The sequence below is a fragment of the Mya arenaria genome, chromosome 3 (genome assembly GCF_026914265.1).
Source record: "Mya arenaria isolate MELC-2E11 chromosome 3, ASM2691426v1".
Taxonomy (NCBI): Eukaryota; Metazoa; Mollusca; class Bivalvia; order Myida; family Myidae; genus Mya; species Mya arenaria.
The window spans coordinates 80120124-80140341 of NC_069124.1; the positions used below are offsets into that span (position 1 = coordinate 80120124).

The following is a 20218-nucleotide window of genomic DNA, read 5'->3' on the forward strand; positions in this document are numbered from 1 at the left end:
CATAATCTAGGCATGCATGGGCGGATCTGGCTGGTTTACGAAAGGAACCAAGCTCTGATGGATATCTATATACTGTACAACTTTCATCAAGATACAATCAAAATTGAAGACTGTATCGTGTTCACAAGCAATTGCTTACAGACGCATGCACGGACGCACATACAATGTACACATTACCATCGCATAAGCTCTTCTGACCTCTGGCCAGTAGAGCTAAAAATTGCAAACAGTATGAAGAAAATAATATCTGATGCCATCAGTTTTGCAAACTGAGCATTTATTCTAACTTTTATATGCCTGTTGTACATTAATGTTTTCTTATTCAATCAGAGGATTTTCCTTCATTGTTGTTTGATGTATATCTAACCTGAATCCAAACTATAAAGTCTTTATAGGAGTCTGGGCGCATGTGAGTTTGGTTAGTGGTCACCAAGTGGGAGAAGTGGGTTTTCTCTGGGTACTCCGGTTTCCCCCACACCACAAGATCACATGCTTTTTGCAACCTCGTGCCAACGAGAGTGACATAGTACAAGTTATCATAACTTTCTTTACAATCGTTGTAAAATATTTAACATTTAAACTAAGGAGTCCGAAACGTTTTCCTGTATCAATATTTTTAAAACTATCTAGTGCATGTAAAATATTAAAGTCTTTGCCTAATTTTATCCATTGTAACTTGATAGCAATGACGTAAGTATGAATATTTATCATATATATCCCACCCAGATTTTTGACAACTCTTATAAAAAAAATATCTTTCAACTATTGCCATATTTTGACACAAAGTTACCATTATACAAACTTCTATAGTACCCATCATATGAACTTCTATGGTAACCATCATATGAACTTCTATTGTAACCAACATAATATGAAATTCTACGGTTACCATCAAATTAACTTTTATGGTAACCATCATATAAACTAATACAATTACCATTATATGATGTTTTATGGTTACCATCATATGAACTTCTATGGTAACCCTCATATGAACTTCTATGGTAACCCTCATATGAACTTCTATGGATAAAATCATATTAACTTCTATGGTAACCAGCATATGAACTTTAACAGTTACCATCAGTTGAACCATCATATGAACCTCTATGGTAACCAACATATATGAACTTCTACAGTTACCATCAGTTGAACCATCATATGAACCTCTATGGTAACCAACATATATGAACTTCTACAGTTACCATCAGTTGAACCATCATATGAACCTCTATGGTAACCAGCATATGAACTTCAACAGTTACCATCAGTTGAACCATTATATGAACCTCTATGGTAACCAGCATATGAACTTCTACAGTTACCATCAGTTGAACCATCATATGAACCTCTATGGTAACCAGCATATGAACTTCTACAGTTACCATCAGTTGAACCATCATATGAACCTCTATGGTAACCAGCATATGAACTTCTACAGTAACCATCAGTTGAACCATCATATGAACCTCTATGGTAACCAACATATATGATCTTCTACAGTTACCATCAAATGAACTTCTTTGGTAACCATCATGTGAACTGCTAAGATTACCATCAAATGAACTATCTTTGAAAACATCATAAGAACTTCTACAGTTACCATCATAATTATGAGCTTCTATGGTAACCCTCAAATGAAATTCTACGGTTACCATCATGTGAACTTCTACGATTACCATCATATGAACTTCACCAGTGACCAACATAGAACATTCTATGGTAACCATCATATGAACATGAACTTCTATGGTTACCAGTATATTAACCATCAGGTGAAGTTCTATGGTAACCATCATAATTATTATTATGAACTTCTACGATTACCATTAATTGTGAATGAAGTAACTGAAAACTTCCGTCAAAGACTGAAGCAGGGCTTAATATGAATAACTTGACTGAACACCTTACTGAACACATGCGAGTAACTTTATTCATATTACACATATTTGCTACATTTAAAAAGAAAACTGTCACAGACAGATACACTTGTAAATATATGACAGATGTCTTTATAGATAAAACACAGATAAAACAATAGTTTCCAAACCATTTACGGTTTAACTGCCATAAAACCTAGTGCACAAACATCATCCCATAGACTCACGATTAAAAAGTTGTAGAGAAGGTATCATGTAAACTTAAATGCACATCTCAGCAAAAGCCTTAAAAATGATGCAAAATATATACTTGCATTTCACAAACAAAGATTCTAAAAGACTGTGTTCATATCAAATTAGTGTAAACTACATGGCATCCCTGTCACTTGGGCAGAAATGGCAACATTTATGTTGTCATCCATCATACATTTACTTAAGGTTGTTGACTCAAATTTTTGTCCCACACATGGCCATCCATTACAAGTATAATCCAAGTAAATCTTCAATTCTTCATTTTAGATTTTCTTTCACTGTACCATGCAATGTCTACATCAATGTATGCTGACTCCTAATAGCACATTGGAAAACACAAGCAGCTGGATTTATTGTGGCCTTATTTGTACCACCAAAACACTGCCTTTATAATGAGGTCACTGGTGATAGAGGTAGACTGCGCCACTAACAATGAATGCTGCCAGGAGGAAGTATGCATTGATGGTTGTTCCGAGGAAGAGGACGGAGGAGAGTGTGGAAACCAACATGGCTCCAGAGATGATGAACAGACGCGTCAAGTTACTGCCATGCTTCATCACCACCGACATGATCAGTCCATTGAAAGCCTACAAGAAACAACATGAGATCACAGGGTTTTTCTAACAACTGCAAAACTGGACTATTTCATTGCCGAAATTAACATGATAAAAAAGTCACAGTAGAACAAATTTATGATAATACCATAATCTTTTAGCCAGTTCCATCAATATTTCAGAATGCTCCTACAGGACCCAAACCATGATACCAAAAAAATCAAACATTAAAGGCTGATGCAAAAAATAATGCAATTAATGAATGCTTCATATTTTGCTCATTGAATAAAAACAAGGCAGTCCAAAGAACGGCTATATCCCCTGCTGTTGTTTTTTAGTATATTTTGTTTTCTCGCAACCTGACTGGTATGTTGAATATGACCAAAATACACAACCACTGGTCAAGAGTGGGAATATAGGAAATACAAGTTGTTTGATCAGTAACATAAATATTCTTGGATATTTGAACATATTATAAAAGGATATTTGTTAAAGTTTTTCATATTGTGTGTAGAGTAGGTAAGATCAATGTCAAGGTTATTTGGGCTAAAAATAGGTAGGAAAATGAGTCCTTGATTTATAACATCAATGAAAAAGCAAGCCTTAAGTATTTTCGATCTTATCCTCTATTTAGACCTGGGTCAAGGTCACTGCACATCGTCTCAATGAGGACAACATTTGTACCAAGTAATATGGTAATCCATCATTGCATAAGTAAGTTATAGCGCGAACACGAGCATGTGTACTCTGACCCTTAAATGTCTCATGTGACCTTCACCTTTGAGGTATAGACCCGGGTCATGGTCACTGCACATCCTCTCAATAAGGACAACATTTGTACCAAGTAATATGGTAATCCTTAAATGCATAAGTAAGGTATAGCACGGACACCAGCGTTTGTACTCTGACCTTTAAATGTCTCGTGTGACCTTGACCTTTTAGGTATAGACCCGGGTCAAGGTCACTGCACATCGTCTCAATGAGGACAATATTTGTACCAAGTAATATGGTTACAACACGGACACGAAATGTTACAGCCAGATCGACGGACGGACGAACGAAGTGCATTCCTATAATCCACTCCCCACACTGTGGCGTGAGATTAAAAATAATAGCTGCGTAGCCACCATTTCACCAGCTAAAAAGCACTAAAATAACACTTTTCTAATCTGTACACAAATGATGAGTTTTGTTTTGTTTTGATCATTCAAGTCAAATCAGTTAAACATGATAATGCACTCAGATAAAAAAAAAATCAACTGCCCCTTTAAAATGTAAACAAACTTCTATATGAAAGCAAAGTCATGTTCAAAAAAATTAAAAGCCTTAGAGTCTTTTTTACCATTGAGCAAAATAGGAAGCATTTATTACGGTACCATAATTGCAGAATTTTTGGATATGATAAAATTAACCTGGGAGTTAATACATTTTCACCTCAGTATTTTTAAAACGCAGAGTTAAACAAATCTAAGAGCTCTTCTACCTTCTATGATATCTGTAGTACCATTCGATAAGCTTTTTAAAGCCTGAAGTACATGTTGAAATGAATACATGTATAAGATCTTTTTGGACAAAAACATACTTTTTAAACAAAAACATAAACAATGTTAAATCATTAAAATCATAATGTTAACCAATTGTTTTGAACATAAGAAATATTTTCACTTTTGAGTCAAATTTTGTAAGAGAAGACTTCACAATAGTTGAATAAATCAGTTTCTTTTCTCTACACATTTTTAATGTTAATGGCACATGATTGTATTGTTAACAGTTAAGCATATTGCAAGGGTTTACATTTCTTTTAATACCAGATCTAAGCTGCTGATATTATGTTAGTATTGTGCAAGACTCCTGGGTTTTACCACCACCGAGAGAATTTTGTTACCAGTGAAAAACTCTTCAGACAATTCTTAAACACCTGGTTAATCTCTGCCAACAAAATACATTCTTAGTAAGTTCATGTTGTAGCCCTTGCAGTATCTCACCTCATACAAACCAAGAAGTGATGATGACACATGTAGTACAGGAGAGCCCAGTTAGCAGTTCTCCCCTTAGAACACTGCAAGTCTGCCCCTACCCATTGACATGAAATCCCCTCCCCCATACCTGTGTAATGATGATGACCAACGTCGTCAATGAGAACCCAGCCAGCAGCCCTCCCCTCACTTCCCCACCTGTCTGTCTTCTCTGCCACACAAAGGCTGCTAGGTTCAGGAGGAAACCATACGAGTACAGCAACATGTTCTGTACATGCAGTGACATCTATATATGAAACAAACAGGAAGTCTATTAAGTTTCCTACAATAAAAGTAAAAAGGTATTTTCACTGTCAAATTAATGGTTTTTAAATTGATAATCATACACATATTCAAGTTGCATACTGGGGTATATTTTTTTTAAATCCTGTGGCTGCTATCCGAATACCTCTACCAAAATGTAGAGCTGTGTTTATGCATATGCAGCCTCAATCTTCCTGACAAATAAGTATTCTCCTCATGTCCAGACTTCTGTCTCCTAGCCCAAGTTTCAGAGCATAGTCTCAAATATGTTATTTTATATTCAAACTTCCAGACACAGGCACATTTATTTCAGCAGTAATCCACCTTAAATTGACACTCCTATTCAATATTCATACATACACATGTATAACAAACATACATTTTGAGTGCTAAACCTTAAACTACCAACTAAATAATGAATTTATGGAAAATATTAAAAACTGATACCTAGATTGTAACCGTGTATTTTACAGCTGAAAACGCAAAAATATTAAATGATTGACGAGTGCTAAAAGATTACGTGTGATCTATTATCGTCTCATAAGATAGCAATACCGTGTTTTCTGCACATTTCTTTCAAATTTAACTCAGTATCGTTCATAAAAAACATTGTTTTCGACACTATTCATCTTTTTTGGTATATTGAAACAATTGTATTCATTGTGGTAAATCTTATTTGGGAGTAAGACTAGCTTACTGTCAGTTGTTTCTTAAGGATGTACTCGGTGTATACAGCTGCCACCCCAGACACGCTACAGTAGAGAGTCATCATAAGGAGACCAGGGAGGGTGATGAAGATATGGCTGGAGGATCCTGGAGTCGAGCCGGAGTCATATCCACCATAGCTGCAAACAAATCACATGTGCATCATATTCTTGTCTATGCTGGTTGGTTAACATACAATGCTTAATTGAAGATTTCTATAAAGTAAGAAAAAAAAACACTATTTTAAAAGGCAGTCCAATGGACGGCTAAATCCCCCGCCACTGTTTTTTAGAACATTTCATGTGAACATGACCTTTGAGGCATGGATCTAGGTCAAGGTCACTGCACATCCTCTTAATGAGGACAACATCTATACCAAGCAATATGGTAATCCATCAATGCATAAGTAAGTAATAGCAATACAAGCATGTGTACTCTGATCTTAGAATGTCTTTTGTACCTTGACCTTTGAGGTATGGACCCTGGTCAAGGTCACATAACAGCATCTCAATGAGGACGACATTTGTACCAAGTTGGACAGTGGATTAAAAATGAAATATATCAACTATGGGAAAGTTGCTAAAAAATACAACAAATGTAGCTTTAAGTGTTAAACACCAGGCCTTGACTCAAAAACTGATAGTACAGTTCACACTGTAAAACTATGAAACACTACATACAAGTGGGAAAACTGTTGAAAGCATGGGGTTGTACCTGTCACAGACTCCAGCCACCATCAGCAGACAGATGGCAACCCACTGGGGCCTCTTGATGGGCCTGAAATATACAACCTAGACTTTTATAATATGATAATACAATGCAACAAGAACTACCGTATGTTGACAAAATTATGAAATAAAGCATTATTCATTTATTTATGTCATGTTTTTATCAATTTCATAATCTCACAAGGCAAAGTTTATATTCCAAGGATACAGTCATACAAAAATATATTGAAAATTAGTAGTAGCTATTTAACAGGCCAATCAAAGATTGAGCACCCAAGCCTGAAAGTATTGCCATTACAAAATTTTGAAAATTTAAACATCTAATCCAAAAATACATTGAACCTGCAATAACTAAAGCTATCACAGAATGCAATTAATACCCCCGCACGCCCATATGTCACAATGCCGACGGAATAATATTAAAATCTGACCTTGTACGACAAAGATTTGGAATTGACACCAACTATCATCAGTAAGGCTTATATAGCAAAACATAAGTTCAGAAGGTTGATGTGAACTTGGCCTCTAAGGTTGAAACACCTGTCTTAAGGGGGACATGTCCTCATACTATGGTCGTTACTTCTGCCAAATTATTTTAAAATCTGACAATGAATGAAAAGATAAAGATGGGACACAAACTATTATCAGTAAGGCTTATATAGCAAAACATAGTTAAAAGGATGCGGAGACATTGTCTTTGAAGGAAGGGACAGAGGTCTTGTGTGGAACACATCCTCATACTTTGGTGGTCACTTCTGCCAAATAATTTTTCAATCAGAACATGAATGAGAAAAAAATAAGGACCAAACGAAAAAGGGATGGACTGACGGACACTAGATGACCTTGACCTTGAAGGTAGATCCACAGGTCTTGTTTTGACACCTCCTCATACTCTGGTGGTCACTTCTGCGAAATGATTTTAAAATAAAAACTTTAATGGGAAAGAAATGAACCGGACAAAAACAGGACAGACAAATGGACCAACCAACTAAAGGACGGACATGACACCGTGCCTGATTCCTTTATAGCCCCTATTTCACTTTGTGAAAAGGGAGTATAATGATCAATTCATTCAAATTACAAAAGATAAAGTTAATAATTAAAAATGCAATTTACCTTTTGATGATAAATCTGTATAGAAGTGCTGTTGTAGCTATTTTCATGTTGTTTAAAACCTATGAAAGATGCAGAACCTTTATCTATTATAGTATTTGAGTGTATGGTTATAGTTATCATAAATTAATTAACATCAACACACAGAATGTAAATCTCTTTTCAATGCTTGATTAAGTGAAATCAACATATCAAGGTATAAGCCATGTAATGCAACTGTACCGGACATTGCTATTTTTAGATACATAATGTATTTTGACTATTTTCCTGCTATTCATAGGTCAATGGAGGAGTTTTTGGAAATTCAGTGATTTTTCTCTCACAAATATTCGTTAAAAATAAATAAACACTAAAACGGCACACTGACGATTAATAACAATACATCTAACAAATTGATTTATTACAGTAAAACATGGGTTACTAGTGAAATCTTCGTATAAGAAAAGACTTTGTGTCGAAAAAATAAACTGTCAACATGGAACTGGAATATTCAGATATTGGTGTAAAAGGGTTATAAATGTAGGTATGGTGGACATTGAGCAGTTTTGTACATTTATGTGATTAAAAAAAGAGTGTGTTTAAATTCATCTTTGGAAGTCATAAAGTGACACTCTTATTCAAAATCAGTATGTACACAAGTATAACAAACACCAACTTTGACTGATAAACCTTTAACTACTTACTAAATTTTGTGGTAAATGCAAGAGTGCATTTTTAATCATTTTTATTAGCTAAATGGTTAGACAGCATGTTCATATTTTTACATGTTACATATTTTTACATGCACTTATGTACATGGTCTATGTATATGAGTATGTACACTTTAACTTGATTATTTTGTCTTAGAAAAATATTGAGCTTAAAATTCTGTTTATAATAATTTTATGTGATATGGTACGTGACTTATTTCTAACTACCCATTATACATGTATATATTCGCTATTTGTTTAATGTTAACCTGTGAGGAAAATTTGTGATTTGGGGCTTGAACCCACAGTGTCCCAGCATTCATGGGTTCGAGTCCCAAATCACAACAGAATTGTCAAAACCCCGGACTGTCTGGAATCATTATGAACCATATGCACAACAACTACATATTAATGCTACCACCTCTCACCCTAAAACTGGTGGTGGTGGTGGTGGCAGCGGCTGCTAGGTGGTGGTGGTGATCAATTTTATCGATAAATTTCATCAATCGCACAGCTATTAAATTCACAGTTATTAACTTGTTATCAGTAATTAATATTTTCCATCAATGCATTACTTAGTAAGTAGTTTAAGATTTATCAGTCAAAAATTATGTTTGAAAGTTCACTTTTCCCAAAAAAAATTACACTGCATTCAGAGTAAATATCATAAGTAAAATGCATTCATTTGAAAGAGTACATTTAATGAATAAGTCCAACTAAGCTTGATCATTTTTTACAAAAATAAAGTTGATTTTTAAGCATTTTATTAGGTATAAAAATGTATGGTTACTGTTACGGTTACAAGACATTATAGATACATTCTTTAAAACTGGATGGTAAACTATCATATATTGTCTTTTACATTGTTCAAAAGACATCATAGAAAATATTTAAAATGATTTCACCAGCTGGACTTATATTTAATTATTTTTATGAATTTAATAAAACTACTATATATTTTCAAACATTGAAAAACTGCTCTGTTCCAAAAAGTCACAAGATCAATCAAAATGTTTTTTTTTTCCATTTTTTTTCAATATTGTTTTCTCTTAAAGTTTTATGTTAATTGAAGTTTATTTGACCAGAAACTATTGTGTTTTTTTCTTAATCTCTGATAATGCGCTATTTTTTTCAAATATCTATATAGACAAAATAGTTACTTGTCACCCTTTGAAGCCCTTGAAGTTTGGTGGTTGACGTAATGAAACACCAATAACTTTTTTAATTCACGGCAAAAATATCTTGGATAATAGTCCCATTGTGTACCATGATTGTAACTACCAGTATGTTAAGGGAGGCCATACCTTGTATGCAGTTGGATCATTCTGCCATTTACCCTCTGCTGAATGTTAAGGGAGGCCATACCTTGTATGCAGTTGGATCATTCTGCCATTTACCCTCTGCTGAATGTTAAGGGAGGCCATACCTTGTATGCAGTTGGATCATTCTGCCATTTACCCTCTGCTGAATGTTAAGGGAGGCCATACCTTGTATGCAGTTTAATCATTCTGCCATTTACCCTCTGCTGAATGTTAAGGGAGGCCATACCTTGTATGCAGTTGGATCATTCTGCCATTTACCCTCTGCTGAATGTTAAGGGAGGCCATACCTTGTATGCAGTTGGATCATTCTGCCATTTACCCTCTGCTGAATGTTAAGGGAGGCCATACCTTGTATGCAGTTGGATCATTCTGCCATTTGCCCTCTGCTGAATGTTAAGGGAGGCCATACCTTGTATGCAGTTGGATCATTCTGCCATTTACCCTCTGCTGAATGTTAAGGGAGGCCATACCTTGTATGTGGTAGGATCCTTCTGCCATTTACCCTTTGCTAAATGTTAAGGGAGGCCATACCTTGTATGTGGTTGGATCCTTCTGCCATTTACCCTCTGCTGAATGTTAAGGGAGGCCATACCTTGTATGTGGTAGGATCCTTCTGCCATTTACCCTCTGCTAAATGTTAAGGCAGGCCATACCTTGTATGCGGTAGGATCCTTCTGCTATTTACCCTCTGCTGAATGTTAAGGGAGGCCATACCTTGTATGTGGTTGGATCATTCTGCCATCTATCCCCCGCTGAATGTTAAGGGAGGCATTACCTTTATGTGGTTGGATCATTCTGCCATCTATCCCCCGCTGAATGTTAAGGGAGGCATTACCTTTATGTGGTTGGATCCTTCTGCCATCTATCCCCCGCTGAATGTTAAGGGAGGCATTACCTTTATGTGGTTGGACCATTCTGCCATCTATCCCCCGCTGAATGTTAAGGGAGGCATTACCTTTATGTGGTTGGATCCTTCTGCTATTTACCCTCTGCTAAATGTTAAGGGAGGCCATACCTTATATGTGGTTGGATCCTTCTGCTTTTTACCCCCCCGCTGAATGTTAAGGGAGGCCATACCTTGTATGTGGTAGGATCCTTCTGCCATTTACCCCCCCCGCTGAATGTTAAGGGAGGCATTACCTTGTATGTGGTAGGATCATTCTGCCATTTACCCTCTGCTAAATGTTAAGGGAGGCCATACCTTGTATGCAGTTGGATCATTCTGCCATTTACCCTCTGCTAAATGTTAATGGAGGCCATACCTTGTATGTGGTAGGATCCTTCTGCCATTTACCCTCTGCTAAATGTTAAGGCAGGCCATACCTTGTATGCGGTAGGATCCTTCTGCTATTTACCCTCTGCTGAATGTTAAGGGAGGCCATACCTTGTATGTGGTTGGATCCTTCTGCCATATATCCCCCGCTGAATGATAAGGGAGGCATTACCTTTATGTGGTTGGATCCTTCTGCCATCTATCCCCCGCTGAATGTTAAGGGAGGCATTACCTTTATGTGGTTGGATCATTCTGCCATCTATCCCCCGCTGAATGTTAAGGGAGGCATTACCTTTATGTGGTTGGATCCTTCTGCCATCTATCCCCCGCTGAATGTTAAGGGAGGCATTACCTTTATGTGGTTGGACCCTTCTGCCATCTATCCCCCGCTGAATGTTAAGGGAGGCCATACCTTGTATGTGGTAGGATCCTTCTGCCATTTACCCTCTGCTAAATGTTAAGGGAGGCCATACCTTATATGTAGTTGGATCCTTCTGCTATTTACCACCCGCTGAATGTTAAGGGAGGCCATACCTTGTATGTGGTAGGATCCTTCTGCCATTTACCCTCTGCTGAATGTTAAGGGAGGCCATACCTTGTATGTGGTAGGATCCTCCTGCCATTTACCCTCTGCTAAATGTAATGGGAGGCCATACCTTGTATGTGGTAGGATCCTTCTGCCATTTACCCTCTGCTAAATGTTAAGGGAGGCCATACCTTGTATGTGGTAGGATCCTTCTGCCATTTACCCCCCGCTGAATGTTAAGGGAGGCCATACCTTGTATGCGGTAGGATCCTTCTGCCATTTACCCCCTGCTGAATGTTAAGGGAGGCATTACCTTGTATGTGGTAGGATCCTTCTGCCATTTACCCTTTGCTAAATGTTAAGGGAGGCCATACCTTGTATGTGGTAGGATCCTTCTGCCATTTACCCCCTGCTGAATGTTAAGGGAGGCATTACCTTGTATGTGGTAGGATCATTCTGCCATTTACCCTCTGCTGAATGTTAAGGGAGGCTATACCTTGTATGTGGTAGGATCCTTCTGCCATTTACCCTCTGCTGAATGTTAAGGGAGGCCATACTTTGTATGTGGTAGGATCCTTCTGCCATTTACCCCCCGCTGAATGTTAAGGGAGGCATTACCTTGTATGTGGTAGGATCATTCTGCCATTTACCCTCTGCTAAATGTTAAGGGAGGCCATACCTTGTATGCAGTTGGATCATTCTGCCATTTACCCTCTGCTAAATGTTAAGGGAGGCCATACCTTGTATGTGGTTGGATCCTTCTGCCATTTACCCTCTGCTAAATGTTAAGGGAGGCCATACCTTGTATGCGGTAGGATCCTTCTACCATTAACCCCCTGCTGAATGTTGAGGGATGCCATACCTTGTATGCGGTAGGATCCTTCTGCCATTTACCTTCTGCTGAATGTTAAGGGAGGCCATACCTTGTATGTGGTTGGATCCTTCTGCCATATATCCCCCGCTGAATGTTAAGGGAGGCATTACCTTTATGTGGTTGGATCCTTCTGCCATCTATCCCCCGCTGAATGTTAAGGGAGGCATTACCTTTATGTGGTTGGATCATTCTGCCATCTATCCCCCGCTGAATGTTAAGGGAGGCATTACCTTTATGTGGTTGGATCCTTCTGCCATCTATCCCCCGCTGAATGTTAAGGGAGGCATTACCTTTATGTGGTTGGACCCTTCTGCCATCTATCCCCCGCTGAATGTTAAGGGAGGCCATACCTTGTATGTGGTAGGATCCTTCTGCTATTTACCCTCTGCTAAATGTTAAGGGAGGCCATACCTTATATGTGGTTGGATCCTTCTGCTATTTACCACCCGCTGAATGTTAAGGGAGGCCATACCTTGTATGTGGTAGGATCCTTCTGCCATTTACCCTCTGCTGAATGTTAAGGGAGGCCAAACCTTGTATGTGGTAGGATCCTTCTGCCATTTACCCTCTGCTAAATGTAATGGGAGGCCATACCTTGTATGTGGTAGGATCCTTCTGCCATTTACCCTCTGCTAAATGTTAAGGGAGGCCATACCTTGTATGTGGTAGGATCCTTCTGCCATTTACCCCCCGCTGAATGTTAAGGGAGGCCATACCTTGTATGCGGTAGGATCCTTCTGCCATTTACCCCCTGCTGAATGTTAAGGGAGGCATTACCTTGTATGTGGTAGGATCCTTCTGCCATTTACCCTTTGCTAAATGTTAAGGGAGGCCATACCTTGTATGTGGTAGGATCCTTCTGCCATTTACCCCCTGCTGAATGTTAAGGGAGGCATTACCTTGTATGTGGTAGGATCATTCTGCCATTTACCCTCTGCTGAATGTTAAGGGAGGCCATACCTTGTATGTGGTAGGATCCTTCTGCCATTTACCCTCTGCTGAATGTTAAGGGAGGCCATACTTTGTATGTGGTAGGATCCTTCTGCCATTTACCCCCCGCTGAATGTTAAGGGAGGCATTACCTTGTATGTGGTAGGATCATTCTGCCATTTACCCTCTGCTAAATGTTAAGGGAGGCCATACCTTGTATGCAGTTGGATCATTCTGCCATTTACCCTCTGCTAAATGTTAAGGGAGGCCATACCTTGTATGTGGTTGGATCCTTCTGCCATTTACCCTCTGCTAAATGTTAAGGGAGGCCATACCTTGTATGCGGTAGGATCCTTCTACCATTAACCCCCTGCTGAATGTTGAGGGATGCCATACCTTGTATGCGGTAGGATCCTTCTGCCATTTACCCTCTGCTGAATGTTAAGGGAGGCCATACCATTTATGTGGTTGCTTCGATCTTTCTGCCATTTACCGCCCGCTGAATGTCAATGGAGACCATACCTCATATGTGGTTGGATCCTTCTGTCTAATGTTAAGAGAGCCCAATACCACAAATGTAGTTGGGTCCATCCATCTGTCAATAAACCCTGCTGAACATAAAGGAAGCCCATACATAATATGTGGTTGGATTCATATCCCATTTACCTCCTTTGAATGATATGGGAGCCCATAAATGGTTTGAGGTTGGGTCCATCTGTCATTTACCCCTTGCTGAATGTAAAGGGAGCCCTTACACAATGTACCTGCTTTGTAGTTGGGTCCATCTGTCATTTACCCCTTGCTGAATGTAAAGGGAGCCCTTACACAATGTACCTGCTTTGCAGTTGGGTCCATCTGTCATTTACCCCTTGCTGAATGTAAAGGGAGCCCTTACACAATGTACCTGCTTTGTAGTTGGGTCCATCTGTCATTTACCCCTTGCTGAATGTAAAGGGAGCCCTTACACAATGTACCTGCTTTGTAGTTGGGTCCATCTGTCATTTACCCCTTGCTGAATGTAAAGGGAGCCCTTACACAATGTACCTGCTTTGTAGTTGGGTTCATCTGTTTTTTACCCCTTGCTAAATGTTAAGGGACACCATACCTGGTGTGCGGGTGGGTATACCTGCCATTTACTCCCTGCTAAAATGATACTGAAGCCCATACCTGGTATGTGGTTGAGTTCATCTGTCATGTCATTTACTCCCTGCTGAAACGTAAGGTAGCCCATACCTGGTATGTGGTTGAGTTTATCTGTCATGTCATTTACTCCCTGCTGAAACGTAAGGTAGCCTATACCTGGTATGTGGTTGGGTCCATCTGTTGGTTCATGAGGAGGGATATGTTGTTATTGAAGGCGTATAGGACTGCTGGCACAGCATACGACACAAGGGCCGCAGGGGCTAGCTTTGGCATCTGGAACTGGTCACGCTGCATCTCACCAAAGTACAGGCAGAACGAGATCACAAACTGGAATATCATAAAGCACAAGTGCTCTTACCAGGTGTGCATCCTATAAGCTTAACAAAAAGTGCAAACAAAGGGGAAAATTGTTGCCAAAAAACAATAAAAAATGGGTGTGCTTCTTGACTCTGTAGTTAGTGCATCTCATCGACATTGGTGTTGCTGTAATATTTCTGCTTAGACAACCTACAGGTCTTATGTGTGTTAGTTTGAATCTTGAATCATATGTTTACAATGTTTATCTTGCCATATTTCACCAATGGACTACATAATTTGGCATGACTCTTTTATGGTCTAAACAGTTAGATAGAATTTCAGGATGATTCTAATAGTCCTTTTTGGAAGGTGATACCTGAAATTGTAAAAGTCCTTTCAGTGTACAGTTATTTGGACTATACTGATTAACATTGCAAAACATGAAAATATAATTCATCAGCAAATAAAATAAACCATATGAAACCTGGCTTAACATAAAAGCAATCAGAACTCATAGCCTATAAAGCATCGTTACCTTGGCAACCTCAATGAGGAGTATGACAGAGGCGGAGCTATATGGCAGATGTCCATCCTCCTCACTCAGGTTCACCAGCGTTGAGTATGAGCCATATATCATCACCCTGAACAAAACAAGGATGACCAAGTAGAACAAGTGAATTACTAAATAGATTTATGTACAGCAGTAACATACATAAAACCTGAGATACACTGATATGTTCGGGGATTAGATATTCTTAGAAACAACAGATGACCGTTCACTAGCTTTATTGATGATAGTATATCTTCCGGAAGTCCCGGTATCATATTACATGCACATACATATAGAGTGGCTACTGAGGACACAACATCCCTCCTCAATTCAGATTGAATGTTATTTGAAAAATATAAATATAAAAACAACAATCATTAATTAAAAGTAATACATGTATGTTATAATTACAATACGAATATATCAAAACTTAATATTGCAAACCACATCGATAACTTTGCAATTGATAATTAGATTATGAACATACTCTGGTGGAATTGATTCTGTGAACTTAACTATAGTGTTTACGGGTTTAAGAAATTCCAAGGTAATCAGTAACTCATTGAAACTTGACACTGGTGAGGTCAGTTCGAAGGTTATATTTACTACTACTAGATAAAACGTTTCTACTACATGAGCAATACCAAACATTTACACATACGTACACAATCTTATTCATATTTTTTTTTAAAGAATAATGTTATATAAGAAAATCGTCTGTCATCTAAATTGTCCATAATTTGTCCACATTCTTTTCTTTACTTTAAAGTATGTCTTTGGCAGATATTCACTGTGAGAAATTTAAATATACTGAATGTTTCAGAATTTATCAAATGTTCATATGTCAAAACTCATTTAAAACGCCTTATCAATATTAACTATAATAAAACAATATAAGATAATTTTGTACTCATTTATGTTTACAACTCACACGAAAGATCAAATATCATCGATCTTCAGGTTTCACTGGGTTTATTATGCCCATATCACTATGAAACCTTATTATCAACACTCCGCACATAGTCGCTCAAATAAGTCTGAGGTCGTCGTTCCCGGGTCGGGTGTGAACCTCCGTCGTATTTTGACCACCATCATTATCGATCAGATCATCCCCAAGATCATCGTCATTATTATTCATATCCATGTTGGAGGCGTCCAATGATGGTTCAACCTTTTTCATAAAAGACGAATAACGTGTAACTCGATGTCCTGAATCACATTTTACACTGATCATAGGTCCTTTTGTTTCTGTAACCGTATATGGCATTGGTTTGAACTGCGTAGAGCACTTAGACGGTGTCTCATTTCGCAGTAGCACTTTGTCACCAATGTTGATGTGACGTTCCCTTGCCCTAATCCTTCTGTCCTCATACTCTTTTGAGTGGGATTTTGATTTCTCGTCATTACGCCTTGCGAGTTCGTCTAATCTAACATCTTGTTCTGGTTTTGCGATATCTGGTAATCGCGTTGATGGTTCCCGCTGAAACAATAAACGGAACGGCGTAAAACCAGTTGACGTATGTGGCGTCACTCTGTATTGGCGTAAGAAACGGAATAACTCCTGTTTCCAGTTCTTTCCTTCTACATGTGAAGATTTGATGCATTTCATTAGGGGCTTATTAAAAGACTCTGCTTGAGCATTTGCCCGCGGCCACCTAGGTGTGATTTTTCGGTGAATAAATCCACAGTATTTTGCATAATCTGAAAATGCATTACTGTTAAATGGACTGCCATTATCCGTTTTGATCACTGTTGGTACCCCGAACATTGCTATTATTTTGTCCAGCACTGGTATGACAGTGTTCGCCGATACTGATTTGACTATCTCCACAATTGGATAACGTGAATATTCATCAACGATAACTAATAAATAGTCCCCAGTTTGTAACGGTCCACAAAAGTCCGCGCTTAAATTCATCCATGGGCCTGATGGCATTTCCGACATTCTCAGTGGTTCTCTTGATCTCGGTTCCTTTGTATTTGCTTGACAAGCCAAACAACCTTTTATTGCTGTTTCGATATCAGCGTTCAAATTAGGAAACCAGACTTTTGAACGTATGTAGCTCTTGGTTCGCACGACCCCTTGATGCCCTTCGTGGCCCAGTTTGATAGCCTGCGCTCTTAACGATTTAGGCATAACGATCTTGTCATTTCTCAATAGTACAGTTCCACAGTGTACACTCAGTTCATCCTTCACACTTCTAAGTGCAGATAATTCTTCTTTGTTAATTTTTAGATCACTTAGTGTCTTTATTTCGTACCATTTTCCATTTTCTGTAAGCTCAATAGCCTTTCTTATTGTACTGTCACTTATCGATGCTGATTTTACCTCATCTAATGTCATTAGCATTTGGAACAGCTCTTTCAGCGATAAAATTCACATATTCCTCTGCTAGGTTTCTATCGTTACCAACATCTTTCAATGGATGTCTTGACAGGTAGTCAGATGGATTGTCTTTTCCAGGCTTGTAGACAATGTTCATTTTGTATGGCTGAAGTCGTAAACCCCACCGTTCAATTCTTAGAGGCGGTTGTTTTTTCTTCCATATGTATTCTAGGGGCTTATGGTCGGTTATGACAGTGAAGCATGGAGCACCACGAAGATACATGTTATAGTGTTCGCATGCCCATACAACACCTAACGCCTCTCTTTCTGTCTGACTGTACCTAGACTCTGTTGGTGACAATGCCCGACTTGCATATGCCACGACTTTGCCCTGTTGGGTAAGAATTGCTGAAAGTCCCACCGGTGAAGCGTCTGTCACTACTTCTATTTCCTTCCCTGGGTCGAAATACACCATCACTGTGTCACTTGAGAGATCCTGTTTGAGCTTCTCGAACGCGTTTTCTTGCTCACGTTCCCATGACCATGGTGTTTCGTTTCTTGTCAGTCTTCGGAGAGGTTCTGTTATTGTCGCATATTCCTTTATAAAACGGGAGCAATATGCTGTCATTCCAAGAAAACTTCTTATTTCTGACACATTGGTTGGTTGTTCCATTTTCCGGATAGCTTCCACTTTTAACGGATCTGCTGAGATCCCTGACCCATTGAAAACAACACCAAAGAACGTAATCTCTGACTTGTTGAATTCGCATTTTTGTTTATTAAGTGTCAACCCGTTGCGATGAAGTGCATTGAACACTTTGTCTAATGCAATGTCATGCTCTGTTTGGTTTTTCCCATATACAATTATGTCGTCTGAAATGTTCTTTGCTCCTGGAATTCCTGCTATTATTGAACTTATTGTCTTTTGAAATACTTTGCTTGCGGAGTTTGTCCCAAAGTTCAATCGTTTGTATCTGAATAGACCTATGTGCGTCGAAAAGGTTGTAATTGGGCGTGACTCTTCTTTGAGAACTAGTTGATTGTATCCAGATTTCAAATCTATTTTACTAAACACCTTTGATCCATTTAAATTAGGGATGCAAACGAATGGCAAAATTGATATTCGAATATTCGGTAATTCTTTCGATCGAATATCAAAATGATCCTTTAAGAATTGTAGAAAACTAGTATTCAATAACGTAATAGCTAGGGCCCTGTTACCCTTCTTTGTCGTATTCGGTACACGCGACGGACACTTATTGTTCCACAAATTAGCCTCTGAATTTCCCCATTTTCAGAATATATCCCAAGAAAAAGCCATAATTATATTTTAAACAAAAAAATAAACTATATCAATTCCTCTGCGTTCACTTTTGTAAACAATGCAAAATAAGATTGGGAATTTCGTTTTTCCCGGTTAAATGACGATATGCGCCAACGTGGTACTTGCAGCCTCGTTCTGGGATTGATGTTTACGAAATATTTTTATAGAAAACGACACCAACCATGGCCGCACGTCGATTTTGACTGATGTATTTTACAACGTTAAACCATACAACTACTTTTCAACGCAAGAGCGTTGTAACGAAACATGGAAAACAGTTTAAAGCAAATAACTATCACATGTCCTTCGAATCATCAAGGCGATTTGCGCATATCGCCAAGCTTGATTCGTAGGGAAAGACAACACATTGGTATAAAGGCCGATCTTAAATGTTCTCAAAATAATTGGAATGTGTTTGATGTCACTTGTCTTACAGCCAGTAAATGCAAAAATCCGATATGGCGCGTGTATAGTGTCATATGTTTACACCTCTGGCATTACGGGTCCATCGTTGTAAAAACAAGACAGACAAAGATGACAGTTGTAGGCAAAAAGTTTATTAATTTATAATTTCAACAAAAACATCGAATATTCGAATACTGATTTTGACATTCGAATACCAAACGTTCGATCGAATATTCGAATATTCGAATATTCGTTTGCATCCCTAATTTAAATCATGTATAAGCTCATCGATGGTTGGCATTGGGTGTCGTTCCCTTTCAATAGCTTTGTTTGCTAATCGCATATCAACGCAAATTCTGACGTCACCATTTTTCTTCGGTGGTGTCACGATTGGAGACACCCATGGCGTTGATTCATTCCTTATTTCCTCTATTATGTCGTTTTTTAACATTGTTTCAATTTCCTTTTCGACCTTTTCTCGCAAATGAAAAGGAGTTCTTCTGCCTTTTTGTGCCACTGGATGCACGTCCTTGTTTACGTGAAGTTTCACGGTTTGCTGCTTCAATTTCCCAATACCTTCATATATTTCTGGGTATTTCCTTTCGATCGTTTCCTGTGAAATGTTGACATTTTGGATTATTTTAACAACACCTAAGTCTGAAGCCGTTTGAAATCCCAAAAGTGTCCCGTAATTACCTTTGACTAGGTAAAATTTGTCTACAACTATTTTGTCATTTTTCTCAGCTGTCATTTCACAACAACCTTTCACTTTCAAGTTTGAACCCCCTCCGTATGGTAATAATTTAGGTAAATGTTTCGTTTTAAGTGTTGGTTTTCCGAGGAATGCGTATGTGTTTTCATCGATAATGTTTACACTCGAACCGGTATCTATTGTTACTTTTATTGCTATATTGTTAATTGAGATGAGTGTTTTCGGAGTCTTGTTGTTTTTGCTAACACTTTTTACACTGACTTGGTAGTTGTATTCATCTTCTGAATCGGACTGTAGCTTAACTTCCCTAATACCCCTCTGTCGGCAGCACCTACT

At 38.3% G+C, this 20218-nt stretch overlaps 1 protein-coding gene across 3 annotated transcripts in view; it reads right to left on the reverse strand.

Annotated features, from left to right (window-relative positions):
- Nucleotides 1-1911: 1911 nt before the first annotated feature.
- LOC128228684 (probable UDP-sugar transporter protein SLC35A4) overlaps nt 1912-20218 on the reverse strand; it is a 29657-nt gene continuing 11350 nt past the window's right edge. For all 3 annotated transcript variants that reach the window (XM_052940135.1, XM_052940134.1, XM_052940133.1), the window contains exons 3-9: nt 15101-15206; nt 14425-14595; nt 7515-7573; nt 6385-6447; nt 5663-5810; nt 4793-4948; nt 1912-2719 (exon numbers count right to left, since the gene is read on the reverse strand). In XM_052940135.1, the coding sequence (XP_052796095.1) occupies nt 2531-2719; nt 4793-4948; nt 5663-5810; nt 6385-6447; nt 7515-7573; nt 14425-14595; nt 15101-15206 (892 nt within the window). In that variant the 3' untranslated portion in view covers nt 1912-2530. The remainder of the gene's footprint in view (nt 2720-4792; nt 4949-5662; nt 5811-6384; nt 6448-7514; nt 7574-14424; nt 14596-15100; nt 15207-20218) is intronic.